Source organism: Rhinatrema bivittatum, chromosome 1 (assembly GCF_901001135.1).
Source record: "Rhinatrema bivittatum chromosome 1, aRhiBiv1.1, whole genome shotgun sequence".
Classification (NCBI taxonomy): domain Eukaryota; kingdom Metazoa; phylum Chordata; class Amphibia; order Gymnophiona; family Rhinatrematidae; genus Rhinatrema; species Rhinatrema bivittatum.
The window spans coordinates 233,880,725-233,897,946 of NC_042615.1; the positions used below are offsets into that span (position 1 = coordinate 233,880,725).

At 44.1% G+C, this 17,222-nt stretch overlaps 1 protein-coding gene across 2 annotated transcripts in view; it reads right to left on the minus strand.

Moving 5' to 3' along the window:
• UVSSA (UV stimulated scaffold protein A) overlaps positions 1-16,542 on the minus strand; it is a 209,132-nt gene extending 192,590 nt beyond the window's left edge. For both annotated transcript variants that reach the window (XM_029592666.1, XM_029592673.1), the window contains exons 1-4: positions 16,486-16,542; positions 9,485-9,584; positions 7,813-8,143; positions 5,514-5,634 (exon numbers count right to left, since the gene is read on the minus strand). In XM_029592666.1, the coding sequence (XP_029448526.1) occupies positions 5,514-5,634; positions 7,813-8,143; positions 9,485-9,582 (550 nt within the window). In that variant the 5' untranslated portion in view covers positions 9,583-9,584; positions 16,486-16,542. The remainder of the gene's footprint in view (positions 1-5,513; positions 5,635-7,812; positions 8,144-9,484; positions 9,585-16,485) is intronic.
• Between the last annotated feature and the right edge of the window lie 680 nt (positions 16,543-17,222).

Genomic DNA, 17,222 nt, shown 5'->3' on the forward strand with positions numbered 1-17,222 from the left:
ATTTGTATAATGGTTACTACTATATTTGTACTTAATCGGTACTTAACTTTAATTTAATTTGTATTTAATTTAAATAGTATATTATATGTCGTTTTTATTTGTTTAAAGCCCTGGGTTTGTTCTAAAACCCATAGAGAGTTACCACATTATTGTTCTTTGGAGTCGTTCTGTTTAAACTGTTTTATGTAAGCCTTGGGCTTTCTCTTAAGTACTTTGGCATCTCTGTTTGATGTAAACCGGATTGATTTGTATCCCCTACAAGAATTTCGGCATATAAAAATTCTAAATAAATAAATAAATACATACATACAGCAAAATGCCAGTCGGCCATGAACAGACTAGGGCGTCTAGCCCCACCACTTCGAACTCCCTCCGACGGCTGAAGAATCACTGTGTTTTGGCATTGACGCTTGTGGCCATGAGATCGAACTAAGGAGTTCCCCACCAATCGCAAAGGATATTCCATGCTTCCAGAGAGAGCTCCCACTCCCCAGGATCCAACTGTTGCCGGCTGAGATAGTACGCCTGGACGTTGTCAACTTCCGCCACGTGAGAAGCGGCAATTCCCTCGAGATGGAGTTCTGCCCACTCGAACAACAGTTGAGCCTCTTGCGCTACCGCAGGACTCTTGGTTCCCCCCTGGTGGTTGATGTACGCTACCATGGTCGAGTTGTCTGAGAAAACTCTCACCATCCGACTGAGGACTAAGGGTAGAAACTCCACCAGAGCCCTGCGCACTACTCTCGTCTCCAGTCAATTGATGGACCACGCCTGTTCCTCCTTCGACCACAGACCCTGCACAGACCAGCCTAGGCAAACTGCCCCCCAGCCCCAAAGACTGGCATCCGTGGTCACCACCACCCAATCCGGGGCTTCGCGAGGCATTCCCTTCTCCAGGTTGCTGCACATCATCCATCAGGCTAGACTGGCCCTCGCTGCCTCCGTCAGAGACAGGGGCAGAAAGTACTGCTGCGACCGAGGACTCCAACGGGACAGAAACGCCTTTTACAGGGGTCTCAAATGAGCAAAGGCCCACGGTACCAGCTCCAACGTAGACACCATCAAGCCCAGGACCTGAAAGTAATCCCTGACTTTTGGCCTCGGCAGCCGCAGGAGACTAGCAATTTGCTCCTGAAGCTTGTTCATCCTGTCGAGAAACACTCTGCCTCGTGGGTTTCGAAATGGTCCTGTCGAGAAACACTCTGCCTTGTTGGGTGTCGAAATGGGTCCGTAAGTACTCCAGGGACCGCGAGGGCATCAGATGACTCCTCTGTACATTGAGGATCCAACCCAGCGACTCCAGGAGGGACCGCACTCGTCTACCGCTCGCACCCCCTCTTCCAGAGACTTCGCCCGGATCAACCAGTCGTCTAAGTAAGGGTGTACCAACAATCCCTCCTTTCTCAGGGCCTTGGCCACCACCACCATCACCTTTGTAAAAGGTGCGCGGAGTGGTGGCCAGACCAAAGAGAAGCACCTGAAACTGATAGTGCTGACCCAGCACCATGAACCTGAGGAACTTCTGGTGTTCCCGCCGGATGGGAATATGGAGTAAAGCCTCGGTGAAGCCAAAAATTCTCCTTTCCTTACTGCCGCAATTACTGTGTGCAACGTCAACATCCAGAATTGCGGTACCTTCAAAATTCTGGTTTATCGTCTTTAGTTCCAGGATCGGCCGGAAGGTGCCCTCCTTCTTTGGCACCACGAAATAGATGGAATACCAGCCTAGTCCCCGCTCAGGCGCCTGCACCAGTACCACCGCCTCCAGACTTAACAACCGTTAAAGTGTTTTCTGGACAGCTGCCCGTTTGCTTCGGGAAAGACAACGCAATTCCAGAAAGGTGGGCCTTAGTGGGCAAGAAAACTCTAAGGCATACCCTTTGCTCACCACACTCAACACCCAGCAGTCTGACGTAATCTTGGTCCACTCCTTGTAAAAACGGGCTAGCTGGCCCCCGATGACCAGAGATGAAGAGTGGACCCGCCGGATCTCACTGGGAGGACTTATTGCCACCCGGCCCCTGGGCGGAACCGCCTCTTGCAGACTTTCCAGTCCCCTGAAAGGACTGCTATCTATGCAATGCCTGCCTTGCTCCTGAGCCTCCTGAAGCTCTCGCCGGATGAAAAAGCCTGACCTCCTGAAAGCGAGGCCGCGAGGAAAAGGGCTTACGGCTCGACTTCCGATCTTCCGGCAGCCGATTGCCTTTTTCTCACCTAACGATTTAATCAAGCAGTCCAGGTCCTCACTGAACAACAGCTTCCCCTGAAAGGGCAAGTTACAGAGCTCCATGACGAAAGATCAGCCGACCAATTTCTCAGCCACAAGTGTCGTCTAGCTGCCACCATGAGCCATGGTGCGCACTAGGTCATATAAGGCATCTGCTCCATAGGCAACCCCCGCCTCCAGGCGAGCTGCCTATATCCGGGAGAGAGTACCAGAGACCGACTGCTGCTGCGGCTTCTGAATCCAACACAAAACAGGCCTGCTGCACGAGACTCGCACAGACTGCCGCACGCAAGCCTAGACCCAGAACCTCAAAGGCTCGCTTGAGGTGCACTTCCAACTTCAGATTCTGAACATCCTTCAGAGCGGAGACAGCAGCCACCGGGATGGTAGTCTTCTTGGTGACCACTGAGACCGCAGCATCCACCTTCCGGACTTTGAGGGCATCCAAATGCTCCTACAGCATTTGGATGCCCTCAAAGCTTGGGTATTGCCCTGCCGACATGCAGCCCCGAATTGGGGGGAGTTCCACTCTCTGGTAATCAGTTTCTGGATCTTTTTTGGAATTGGAAAAGCACTGGGAGGTCTCCGCAGGCCATCCAGCACCAGATTAACGCTCTCCGCGTCCAAATCTTCTAGAGTAAGCTTGACTCCCAATTCCTCCAACACTGGGGGAATGAGCGGGCGAAGCTCCTCTTTCCTAAACAGCGAATCACGCGTGGATCATCGCATTCCGCCTCCGGAATCTCCGATCCCCCCCGATCCAAGCTAGGATCTAGGGGGTCCGGAGGAGGGTCCCCTGCCGTATCCTCATCCTGATAGTCTCCCAAGGACAGGACTTCCTCCTCCTGGGAGCCCTCTGAGTCTGAATCTGACTCCTCCTGTGCCAGGCGATCCCCCCGGGGCAGCAAGCGTGACCCCCCAGATCCGCTAGGGGAACCCTGCTTCTGCTTTGTTGATTCCACATGTCCAGCCTTTCAACTGCGCGTGCCTGCCTACCTGGCCAGGAAAGCATCATGTAGCAGAACAAATTTGGGTGAAAACGGGGCTGCTTGGGACCGATACACCCTGATCGTCAGAGTCTGGTCATGGTCAGGGGATACCAGGTGGTCCCCGGAACCCTGGTATGGCTGTCCACCATCTGGAGCCACCTCAACAGCCATCGCCACTCCCTCCAGAGCTCCCAGACCCCCTGCCGCGGACCTGGAGTGTCTCCGTGGCTTTAATTTGTGCGCAGATGCCCCCTCCCCTCCTCCTGCACAATCCGTGCAGAGGCTGAGGTCATTGAGCAAGGCCACCCGATCCCCACACGACCGGCATTTTCCTTTTTTTTGAAACACTAAAAAAAAAAAAAAAAAAAAACCAAAACAGCAGTGCCTGCCTAGCTACAAAAACGCAGGCGAGCCGCGTGGGGGAGGGGCGCACCACGCGGCCGAGAACGGGGCAGAGGAGAGCACACTTCCCCCTGTAATTCCCGCCGGCGTGAAAGACCAGCCTCTAAGTTGGCAGCAAAAACCGCGCGCTGCAACGACCGTGCAGCCCGACCTGCCAAAACAGCAAAAACGGCGATTCAACCCCCCGGGGAGAACTTGCCTCTGCTATCCGTCCCAGATCCTCCACTTACCTCCAGACCAGCCCAAGACAATCTCAGAGGCTACTACGCTCAGAGGCAGCTCAGCGAAACCCAAGCTGCCTCAGACGCAAAGCAGGTCTTTTTTTTTTTTTTTAAATTAAAGACACAGACACCCCAGATAAGTCCCCATAGAAAAGAATTTGGGTACTTCCCTGAAAGGTGCTCTGGCCGGCGCAGGGGGTCTTCAGGTCCCACTGAAGGAGCCAGACCACTGGCTATCCGGGTCCTGGAGATGCGGGCTGAACTAGCAGGGGTATCCAACCCCCCGTTCGCCTGGCTCCACCCGAGGGATGGCCCTTGTCCAGGAACCTGACACCTCGGGGAGCAAATTCTTTTCCTGAACACCACCTCAATCAGTCAGGACTGCAGGTTTAGCACCTCTACCATCTGGAGGTAGAGAAATACTGAGGGACTGCAGGTGGCACTCTCGTATATGTGGCAGTGCCCAAAGTTTTGTTCTCTACCTCTATCTGCTGGTTGGGATGAATAAAACCCATTTGTCTGGACTGATCTGGGTATGTTCAGGAAAATGCTACTAGACGTATGCAGTGCTGTACAGATACTCATAAGAGCATGTCCCTGCTCCAAGGAGCTTAAAACTTAGATCAAGACATGCATGCAGAACAAATGAGATGCTTCAGGAAATGTATTTATTATAGAAAATTGGTTAAAATCAATCTGGCTACATTCATGGAGAAAAAGTGTTTAAGATTTATCTTCTATACAGTTGTTTAATGGTTTTCCCCTGTTCCACTGTAAATCAGTACGATAAGACTTGGTCTTGAGCATCGGTATATTAAAAGAACTTAAATAAATAAAAAAATAAATTTAAAAAACAGCCTGAAAATTAAGCTGGATTTGACTATGGCCAGAGAGGGGACAAACACCAACTCAAAGTTTATTCCAAGCATATAACGCAACAAGATAGAAAGCACAAAGTCAAGAGCTGATGATGCAGGAGAGGAGCACAGATAAGAGCAACCTGCCTGGTGAACAGTCTGTGAGACTGGGGGTAGGGAGAGATAAGCGACTTTACATGTCTGTACTACCATATAGACATACAATAGTAAAATGATTAAACTGTTTTATCTACCTTACTTATTTATCCATAGCACAAATCATATTTTAATCTTTAAAATTAAAAATGAACTAAAACTCTGGTTCCTCCTACTTGTTCACTGGAATGCTGAAAAAAACTTGTGTACAACTGTCAGCATCAACTACACATAAATGTGCTTCATTACGATAATATAGTTCCTAAACTATTAGGAACTATACTTTTTCAAATTTTCTTTCAAAGTCCCTAGTTAACTATACTTTTTCAAATTTTCTTTCAAAGTCCCTAGTTAACATACCTTCTAGGAAAGTGTGGCGACTTTATCTATGTGAACAAAAATATCTATTTGGTTCTTATGGCACTTTATTTTTTTTTATCCCAAAACACTATACAGACAGGAGTAAAATAAAATGACAGGGTAGGCTAATGGTCTTGATAAGAATTAGCACTGGATGGACATCTGCAAAGGGGCCTCACATGATCTTGAAAACTCATGTGCATCTTCGCATAATTCTTACATTAGACCTCTAAAACATATCTGCAAAGAATCCAGGACCAGAACACTATACTTCAGAAAGTAGGTCTTATTTAATTCTTGCCTTTCATTTCTTGTTCAGCCTGTTTTGCTTTTTCTTTGTAAATATTCTCCAATCTGTTTTGCTTTTCCTCTTCCCTTTTCCTTTCTGCCAAAGTTCTGCCTCTCACATCTTGAAAGTCCACCTGAAGAGAAAGTGAGAAAAGGGTTTGAACATGATTTAAATAAGAAGGCATATTTTGCCCAGTTTTATGCACATTAAAAAAAAAAAAATCATGCTTCTTAGACAGTGAACCTCACATACAGTGTCAGGACTATGGTCACAATGGACGGACAGAAACTTGATAACATTTGCATAAACCAGGCTTCACGCCTTTGGGACACCTCACTTTACCTTGTACAAAAGTAGTCTAGGCACAACACACAACATGCATTTTGTCAATCTTATCTCTTGGCAAAAACAAACCTTTTGTACTTCACAACTACTATATATACTAGCCGATTTTTCAAAATGATTAGGGGTGCTAAATGCAATAAAAATGACCCTTCTGTGGACATAGTGAAGGAATTTGCTCATGCACCCAGAGAGCTGGCACCTATGCCAGAAATGCTATGAAAACATTTGAACTGTGAATATAAATAGCACTATAGTAGTAATAACCTTCCTAACAACACAACACAGCATCGCTGCTGCAGCAGTATGCTTCCCAACTTAGCACTCATTTGATTCTATGCACACCTTAAAACAGGAACTGACACAAACTCCCGTGGCAGAAATCAAGCAGATTGCAAAGGCAACCATAATGAAGCTGAGCCACCAGTTTCCCTTAGCAGGTGACCATGATTGCTAAGATTACTGTGCCTGTAATCCAGGGCATTCAAACTGATAAAGTTTGCTACCAGTTTATAATCAATAAATGGCTAAATAAGTACCCAGTCTGAGATTGGCAGATGCTGCTCTGCAACCTTAATAAAAAAAACTTTAACACATTAATAAACAATGTTACAAAAAGATAGAAGCACATGGTCAGCCCTGTGGCTGTGCAGCAGTAGGGTGCCCTGCCATGTGGAGGTTGGATACCCAGGTCAGACTTGGTCTGGGAATACTGTGGAGGAAACATTCACAGCCCATTGTGGGGGGTTGGGGAAGGAGTCTTGGCCATTGCTCAAAATTGGCAACTAATGGATAGACTCGTGATCCATGTTATTGCATTTCTCAAGCAGCCACGATCTGTAGCCCTTTGCCAAGGACTATTGTTGTAATGGCTCAACCAAGTTGGAAGGGGTTAGAAATAGCAGGGAAAACACATTTAGTAGCAAATGATGGTCCATGGTGCTGCAGCTTAGAAGAAGCTGATTCAGATTGAGCTGGAAGCCCAAAAGGAGCAAGAGAAAACTCACAACACAATTTGTTTTTGTCACCTGGCAGTTTTTGTCTCCTAATTTAAGCATCCAGCTCACTGGAACCGGTTTCTACTGTGCTATGGCACCGTGAAACTTTATCTGCAACTACCCACATGATTTCCTTATTTTATATGCCATCCTTCAATTGAGCCCGGACATTGCAGTGACAGTTCTTGGACAATGGCTGAAGACCATGGCTCCATTCAGAACCGCAGTATGTGCTTGCCCGGAAATGTCTCCCACCCACACCTGGAATGCCCCCAACTTATGTGGCTAAGTTCTAACTGCATAAGTTATTATGTGGCTAGAATTTAGCTGCATATGGCTTTAAATATAGCCAGCTAGCCATTTAGATGGATATATTCAGTTATCCATCTAAATGGCTTTTGAACATCGACCTCACAAAGACCAGGGGCACTCCATGAATTTAGCAAGTAGCACATTCAAAACAAATCAAAGAAAATTCTTTATCATTCAACACACAATTAAGCTCTGGAATTCATTGCCAGAGGATCTGGTTAAGGCAGTTAATGTAGCTGGGTTTAAAAAAATATTTGGACACGTTCCTGAAAGAGAAGTCCTTAAAATGTTATTAACCAAGTAGACTTAGGGAATAGCCATTACTTATCACTGTGTGAAAGCAATATGGGATCTATTTACTGTTTGGGTTCTTGCCAGGTACTTGTGACCTGGATTGGCCGCTGCTGGAAACAGGAAAGTAGACTTCAAGGAACCTCGGTCTCACCCAATATGACAATTCCTATGTTCTTATGCACAAGATTCCAAAAGAAAAAAAAAAAACATACAAAAGTAAAGTTTTCACATTTTATCCCCTGGAAACTTTCCTATGTAAATCAAATCAACAATTTGCAGGATAAACAAACAAAATCTCATCTATATAGTTTTTCCCAATTTAAAAACAGCATTCTAAATCTAGATAAATTAAACCAATGGACTACCTTCTTGTTCTGCTTTAAGAAATGATATCCTAATGAAAGTTTCTTGTAGGCTTCTCCATATTTTGCATGCCACTCTTGCACTGATTTAATGGCCAGATTCTTCAGTTTCTGAGCCACTTCCTTTGGTGGTGGAAGAGGCTGCTCATAGTCCGTCTCCACAGTTAGCTCCAAGAACTCTTGGAAGTTAGAAATAAGCAACATCCGAAACTGATGAGAGCGTGTGAAGAGCTCACCCATAATCTGGAAGGCTGAGAAGCGAATTTCTGCATGGTCTTGGTTGAGTTGAGTCATAAGCAGATGATAAACATGGCTGATATATTCATCTGAAACCCTTTGTGGGGGGAGAAAGTATAAAATGTGTGTTTAAATGTCATACAAAACACCCCCCTCCCAAGTGCTAACTTAGCTTTTTTAAATATCTATGTTTAGTCCTCAGATAGTAACATTCATATCACATGGTACAATGCAATAAAAATATAAAACCTAATGAAAAATTGTAAAGCAAAGCAAGAAAGTGAAATAAGCACCCACATCTAGACCAGGACTAGCAAGCTATAAAACTACCATACGGGGAATTAACTGCCTCACAGCCAATGAGATCCCAGGAAGTTATTCCACTACGCTCCTTATACATTCAAAGAATGATCCCACCAACCTGAGCCTGACACACCTGGGTTTGGAGGTGCAGATTCAGCAAACTTCTATTTTAATTTTAAAACTAAAACTATCACAAGAGGAGACAAGCAGCCCAAGCTTTGAGAAAAGTGCTCTGTAATGTAATTCTTGTCTTATCAAATTCTAAATAATATTTCTTGTTGGATTAAACTATTGTATTTTTCTGGTTATCTACTTGTGTTTCTCATGTTATCTGATTGATTTTAATTGGACATAATGGTTTATTATGGTTTTATTATCTTATACTGAAAATTACTGTATTACTTTATACTATATTTAATTACAATTTTCACTGCTTATGCTGTCTCCTCTTGGCAGGTTATAAACTAGAATAAGTAAATAAAATTGTATTAAAAATGTTTAATTTTTGCATTTAATTTTCTATGAGACGGTCTTTGCAAAAAGCTGAATTTCAGCCTTACTTTATAAATCTGCATGGGCAGTGCAGACTTAGAAATTAAATTGGAATAACTAGTTTTTGAACTGATATCATCACAATAGCAAGTACAACTGAACAGTTGCTAGTTGATCTTAGATGCCACAGAATTTTGCTCAGCAGAGTTTTCAGCATGGAAACAAAACAATATGTACTGGATTTAACAGAAAATAGAGCTAAATAATATGGAAATAATTTGCCAAACTGCCTGCATAAGAAAGTTGGCAAAAATGCATACAAGTTACACCACTTTTCAAAGTGAACTTGAGTGCATAAGTCTACAAAACCACAAATGCAATTACACTTGCTAAAAAGTCTGCACAATTTTTTCCTGAAAATTTACATGCATAATTTTAAAATTTCCAAAGTATGCACATACGTTCAAATCCAGCTCCAAAGCCATACAGGATATGGGCATGAAAGTTTACCTGAATATTGAATGGGAAATTTTATAAAAGGCAAGGTCTATGGGTGAAATACTGTTTCCCGGCAGAAGCCCCATGAAAATTACCTGCCCTAGGCACAAACTCAGGACGTGTAAGTGGGAATTACAGTTCATACTTGCAGATTTTTTTTAGCTGCTTCATTTTTTCTGAATTTAGCTCTGACTGTCCAGAGGTAGTGAGATCTTCGACCAAGTCAGACAGCTTTTGATCCATTTCTAGAAATGAGAAACAGACTGGTAAATAATTGTTACAGTTCTAAGTTCACCCTACAAGGGCTTCATTTCATTTAACATAGTGACACAGGGGGGTCATTTCAAGCCCCACCTATCTCAAGACAGAAACTAAAGAAAGGTAACCCGATTCCCCTGAACGCCCTTGGTGCACAAAAGAGAGCCACCACCGTAACTGTCTAGCTGCCAACCACCCAAGTCCTGCTCAAGGAGTCTTGTACCATGGGAGATCCACAGCATCGCCAAAGAGGGGACAGAGGGGCAATGCACTACAGGCATCCACCCACAAGTGTACAAAGGGGGCCAATGAAATAAACACGATGCACACAAACAAAATGCATAGGTGGCAATTCCATCATCAGAAAATGCATGCAGGTATATTAGACACATGGGGAAGCAGCACAGGCTTGACACTTGTCAGCAGGAGCAACAGACCTCAAGTGCCCCCCAGGTCAGATGACACTCACCTGCATATACTGGGATCCACTGCACTTCAAAAGTGGCAGCATATTAGCCACGATCAAAAACTGTGAACACTCATATAGATTCAGAAATAAAGGGACAGTAAGAATTACATAACATAGAAACATAGAAATGATGGCAGAAAAAGACCAATCGGCCTATCCAGTCTGCCCAGCAAGCTTCCACACTTATCTGTTTCACCAACCACCAACTTCAGGGCTCTTGTTGGTAACTGTTTGATTCAAATTTCCTGCCATCCCCCTGTCACTGATGCAAAGAGTAATGTTGTAGTTGCATCAAAGGTGAGCATAAGGCTTATGGTTAAGGGTTGTAACCACCGCATCAAGCAAATTACCCCGATGCTCGTTTACCCAGATTGCACAGATCGATGCCTTGTTGGATGATGCCTGAACGTAAATCCTGTTTTCCTCACTTCCCCCTACCGTTTAAGCAGATAGCAACGCTGTATATGCTTTCAAAGTGATGTATCAGGCTTAATTGGTTTAAGGTATTAATCGCTGTAATAAGCAGCTACCCCCACGATTGTTTACCCAGATTGTGAAGTTCTGTCCTAGTTGGTTGTTGCCTGAATGTAAATCCTGTTTTCCACTTTTCACCTTGCCGTAGAAGCAGAGAGCAGTACTGTATATGTATTTAAAAGTGATGTATCAGTCTTAATTGGTTTAGGGTAGTAACCGCCGTAATAAGCAAGCTGCCCCTACGCTTATTTGTTTACCCAGATTATGAAGTTTAGTACTTGTTGGTTGTTGTCTGAATGCTAAGCCTCTTTTCCACATTACCCCCTGCCTTAATAGGATTTTATTTTTCTAACTGAATTCCCTAAAACATGGTGGCTGCACAGAACAAAGCAGAGCTGTAAGGGAACGATCAGCAAAACATTCTCCACCTGGATTCAAATGGGTCTTGAACTAGGAAAGCTGGAGACCGTGCCAGACTTGGCTTTGGACTTTAAAACTGTAACAGATTCTTAGAATTGTGTAGCAAGGACACCCCCCTTCAGGAGCATTTGTAAAACTCACATTCCCGGCCAAGGGGCTGCTCTGCAGGAGCCTTGGCTGTGGCATTCAAGGTTTTGGGGGTGGAAATGATCATTTTCCCATCCCAAATTCCAAACTCCGCTTTTAACTGATGAGCCCACAGCCAACAGTCGTGCCACTACGGCTCCTAAGGCCGGGGCTCGGGATGTGCTGCATGCCCCTTGCTTAACCCATGCAGTGATGCCTCCGTGCTACGCAACGTTTTGGCAAAAGAACAAGATGTTTCCATCTGCCCTCAGCCTTTCTGGGCCGGAAGAACAGCACCTGGAAACAACATCTGGTCTCTGCCATTGCGACACACACTCATTTTGTGGCTGGCTTGGAAACACGTGGCGGCCTTGGAACTCGAGGCAGAAGCACATCAGCAGTGTGTGTGTGTGTTGTCATTTCATGATTAAACTGGGTAACATGTAGCTGATGTTCCAGGAAGAACACCCGTGAAGGTAATGAAAATGAGGACACGCTCAGAATTCAAGAAAACAAGCACAGAAGATCTCTGAGGGAGAGAAAGGAATTATATGGTTGAGCAGAAGGATATAGGCAGACTGGATCTTTTGATTTTTATCTGCTGTCATGCTATGTTTCTAAAGGCCTGTAAAGACAGCTTGAGCCGGATACACGGGTGCAAGAACTCGAGATGAAATAGGGTTGCCAACTTTTCCTCAAACCAGGACTGGACACTTGAGGACTAGCAGGAGAAGGCTTTCCTCCTCTATTTGCATTAATCTGCCCCAGCTCCTATAAACACACTTCCTCTTGCCGCTCTGCCACCACTGTCTCTGCCCCTTCTAACGCTCTAAATAAGGAAAACTAAAACCAGCCCGATTAGCAGTAATTATGTTGACATTAAAGCTAATATTTTAAAAAAGCTCTTCCTCAGATTTTGTGTAACCTTGATCCCTCCTCACTTCATGGGGTGTAGTGAATTTAGGGGGGGGGGGGGGGCACAAAGTTCCCTAGGCAGCTCTTCTATGTCCTGGACCTTTTCTCATATATTCCTCACAAGTGCCACTGGAGACACTGGTGTCCATCTAGTGGGGAGAGGGGGAGAGAAATCTCCTGGGCCCCTGGTGCAGTCATAGCCAGTCATTAACTGTGCACTTGCCCCACTCTTCCTTCTCAATGCTTAGGGGTTTTCCCAGATAGGAAGTATTTCCACTGGGAATTCAGGTAGCAAATAACCACAAAATTCGAGAATGTTGTTCAGAAAAAAGTTTACTTAAAGCTTGAATATAAGAATCCAGGCCAGTTTGGAAAAAATTAGGAACAGCATCAAAAGAATAATAATCAAAAAGGCAAGTGTCACTTTTGTCCACAATAAATCACCTAGGTCTTCTTCAAACTGAACCAGTGTCCAACTCTAGAATTCCTTCCCCTTGGATGGTAAGATAACCTCTTTCAAGTTCCAACATGAAACAAGGACTGGCAAGTTGACACAATCCTTGTTCAAAACAGATAACGCCAAAAGTCCGAAAATCTCCAACCTCTGCTGTTAACTGATCTAGAACCCAATCCTTCGGGGTTGCCCATCTCTCAGGCATCTGGTTCAAAATCCAAAACTTCAGTTTCCAAACACTCCACTCTCAAAATCTTCACTCTCCTGGATCAGTCCTTGGGGAGGAAAAACCCTGATCACAGGCTCAGGGGGAAATTTATATCCCTGAGACACAGCTCACAGGAAACGTGACGCAGCACCACGGCCATCACTACACTAAGGAAGACAGGCCAGCCCGAGCCCGAGATATACAGCACAGGTAGCAGCTGAGCTAGGATACTCAATAGAGAAAGACGTGAGAGGGCAAGAAGGGAACAATCAACAGGCATAGGCAGGCAGTGATGGAAAAGAGTGGGAACCAACTCCTGGCAGCTCAGGCCAGTGGTGTAGCCAGAACTGTGTTTTTGGGTGGCCCTAAGGTTAACAGGGGTAGACAGTAAGCATACAGGTCTGAACCCTACTAGCTGTACTCTTATTGGTAAATAATGTCTTAGCATGCATCTTACAATGGGTTCCTAAGTAGTCTACAACAGCCCTTATGCATCATGAATGAAATTTTAGAATATTTTAACTCTATTTCAATCACCAACATTAACAATCCCTTATTAATATGTATTAATTTATTTTGTTTTTATTTATTGCAATTAAACAAGAATATCAGGTAAAAAGCAATGAACACAAACATCAGATACAACCAATTAGGTCATAAATATCAATGTATTCTTTGAATCCTCTTTCCAGAAAGGCAGAGATCACCATAACTTCAATAAAACAGCAATAATCACGAGAACGGTGCAGAGCAAAACTACAACAGTTCAAATTACAACCCAACATGAAAAAAAACAAACTATAATCAAGTTCTGGGGTCTCCTCACCAAAAAAAAAAAAAAAAAAGGCACCTAGAATCTTGCTATACCATAACACAGAACTGACTCTCAGGACTCAAATAATAGCAATCTTATGAAAGCAATGCAAATACTACACCAGGCCTTAGAACATGTACTTCTGGGGGAATTCTGCGCAAAAAAAACCACCTTAAAAATCTGCATATTTTATATTGGTCAACATAACACAATTTACATGACAGTCTTTAAGTAATTACTAACAACGAACAAAACAATGTGTCAATATGGGTGTTTATCTTCAGGCAATAGTTGATGTGTAGACTCAAAGGGAATAACTATCTCCCCTGATTGTTTTCAAAAAATTCAGGGAATGTCTCTTAGAAAAATTGATTTGTTAGTATATGATGACCTTCATATATGGCATCATCGTAAAATATGCAGTATAGAAAACAATTTATTTTTTTTTTTTAACTCTGCCATGTTGTATAATCACAGATCATTATAGTTTTTTGTTAGAATGATCGCCATGTTACCAATGTGTTGATACAATTATGAGAAAGTATATTCCCAAAATAATAATATTTAAATCTTCACAAGTGAATTATTCTTGAAAAATTCTGGATTGCTTCTCAAAATTCTTAATTACTTCTGAATGCTTATTGAATTATAATACTAAAACATTTGATGAAAAAGCTCAATAGCAAAGCACTTAGCTGGCAGAATGCTGAGAAATGTATGTCTTCGACGAGAATGTTTCTTATAGATGAAAGCAAAGATGACATCCATATATCTCTAGTGCCCTGCCCTAATTTTGGGCAAGGTATTTCTCACAGAGGAGCATGTTCAAAAGCTGTAGGGGGGTTGTTGGGGTTGCCAAGTGGAGGAGTAGCCTAGTGGTTACAGCAGGAGACCATGGTTCAAGTCCCACTGTCGCTCCTTGTGACCCTGGGCAAGTCACTTTACCCTCCATTGCCTCAGATACAAACTTAGATTGTAAACCCTCTGGGGACAGGGAAATACCTATAGTATCTGAATGTAATCTGCTTTGAAATACTGAAAAAGTGTGAAAAGCAGAATATAAAAATCTAAATAAATAAATTTAAAAAAAAAATTTAAATTTTTCTAAGAGATTCCCTGAATTTTTTTTAAACAATCAGGGGAGATAGTTATTCCTTTTGAGTCTTTTAAGTAATTACATTTTAAATTAATACACAAAAATATTACATAAAGATGCAGAATTCCCCTAGAAATTCACTGTAAAAATGTCCCTTCCACTCGCTCTCCCTACTCCTCTGGCCACTTTGCCCTCTCAGGCCCCAACTCCTCCACCTGCCAGTCTCTCCCCTCCGCTTCTAGGCTCAACCCCTTCCACTCTATCACCAGTCCCAAAGTTTGACCTCATTCTCAGTACTGCCCCCACACAGGCTCCCTCTCTCTAGTGCACATACACATCCCATCTCTCTTGCATATACACACATACAAGCTCCCTTTCTCTCTCATGCATATACCTTCACACAGGCTACCTATGTCTCTTACACACCCCTTCACACAGGCTCTCTCTCACACATACACAATCCCCTCACACAGGCTAGCAACCTCACATACACACAATCCCTTTTTCATACACACTAGCTCCCAATCTCTCACACACATACACACTCCTTCACAATTTCCTCATATAGGCTCCCTCTCTCTGGCACCCACACTCAAGCACCCCCTCTGCTCACCCTCCCTGGTCTCTCTCACACCCCCCTCACCCCTGCTCTCCCCCTCTCTCCTCCATATCCCCTTCCCCTCTCACACACCCACCTCTCTACAGATATTCACTCTCACCAGGGCCTTCATTATTATTATTTAAAGATTTTTATATACCAACATACACTGAGAGTATCACATCGGTTTACATTGAAACATTAACTAAGCTTATAATGCTTTACAGAGAACTCTTCATAAATACGAGTAACAAGAACTAATTATTAATGCAAATAACAAGAGCAAGAACTTAACTTAAAGAGAATAAGATGAGCTTAGCTTACAGAATTTTACAGCGAACTCTTTACAAGTGCAAATTTTTAGAAGCTGGGGTGAAAGGACAGGGGGAGGGGAAAAATGGGAAAAGGAGTTTTAAGTACAGCATGTTATTCTCTGAGTATCTGGATAAATTAATTACAGACTTTTATAGTCTGGAAACTTAATTACAGAATTAATATCTGTAGGATGATGAGAGGGCAAAGCAGGAAAATGCCAGGAATTAAGGAAGGTCTAGTATTGAGGGGAAGGAGAAGAATATTGGAAGAAAACCAGGAGATGAATATTTGTAGAAAACCAGGGGGAGCGTGCAGGAATCTACGTAAAAAAAACAAAAACCAAACTATAGGGAAGGAAGGTAACCCGGGAGGTGGTGGGGATGATAACTTTGCAGGGGTGAGGGGTAGTAGGAGAGCAATCTGATAGGGACCTGATATGAGGGTCTATGCCGTGAGCGGAGCACGTACCGCAGGGGCCTTCATCTTCGCTGCGAACGCGCACGTTCCACAGTGCACCAGGGCTTTCATCTTCATCGCACATAGCATGGCAGGGCCTTACCTTCGCCGTGAACAGCACGCTCCATTTGCACTATGCTGAGGCCTTCATCTTCTATGGCAATTCTGCACAAGGGGGGGCAGGGGAGGAATTCTGCACTAATTCTGTACTCCTAGTAGCACAGAATTCCCCCAGGACTAAACATTAATACACCCCCTACTGGGATAACATTGCACTGCACTTCAGTCACACACAGCCAGAACACAGACTAACCCTTACCTTATACAGAAATAAGGGACTACAAATTAGAACTAGAAACATGCAAACAAAAAAACAATAGAAAGCCTGAAAAACCAGACTCCCAACCGTGGAAGGCTAAAGAGCAAAATACAAAATTATAAAACATGCATATATCCAAAGATAGCATATTCCAACTGCTAAAATCTCAATCAATCAATCAATCAATCAATAAATAAATAAATATATATATATTTTTTTTTTACCTTTGTTGTCGGTTCTTTTTGTTTTTCTAATCCGTGGTCCAGGTTTCTTTTTTCCACTTTCCCTTTGTCAGTCTTTTCCTAATTCTTTCTCCAGGGTCACTCTTCTCTTTCTGCTTCTTCTCTGGTATCTTCTTCCCTTCCTCTCTCTCACACACACACAAAGACTCATAATTTCTCTCAAAGACTCCCACACACACACAAGCTCTCACTCACACACCCAGATGCCCATTCTCACACGCGCTCACCGCAAACCCCTTCTTCACCAGCACGGGAACGGGCTCCCGTAGCGACTTCACTTCAGCGGGTCTTCTCCGCCCCGTGACCTCTCCTGTGTCAGGAAGTTAAAAAAAACCAAAACAAAAAAAATCACGTGATGGGAGCGACCATCCCACGCGGGGGGGGGGGGGGGGAGCCCGATCCCCTGACAGGGCAATCCACCCCGCGACCCGTCTCTTACCTGCTTTCTTTTTCCTGCAGCTGCACCAGAAAACAGCGCAACTGCTGACTGGCACTAGATTTGCCAGAACTAGAGAGAAGCTAAGAAAAGGAGGAGAATCGCTGAGACAGCCGGAAGGAAGCAAAGCTGCTGAGACCAGTGGCGTAGCCGCAGCTGGACCTGGGTCCCAACCGGAACCGGAAGAAGCCTGTTCAAGCAATGCCGCCGCCGCCGCGGCGAAGAGGGAGCGCCGGAACTGCAAAGCCGTCCCATCTCCGCGACGGCGAAGGGGGAGCGCCGG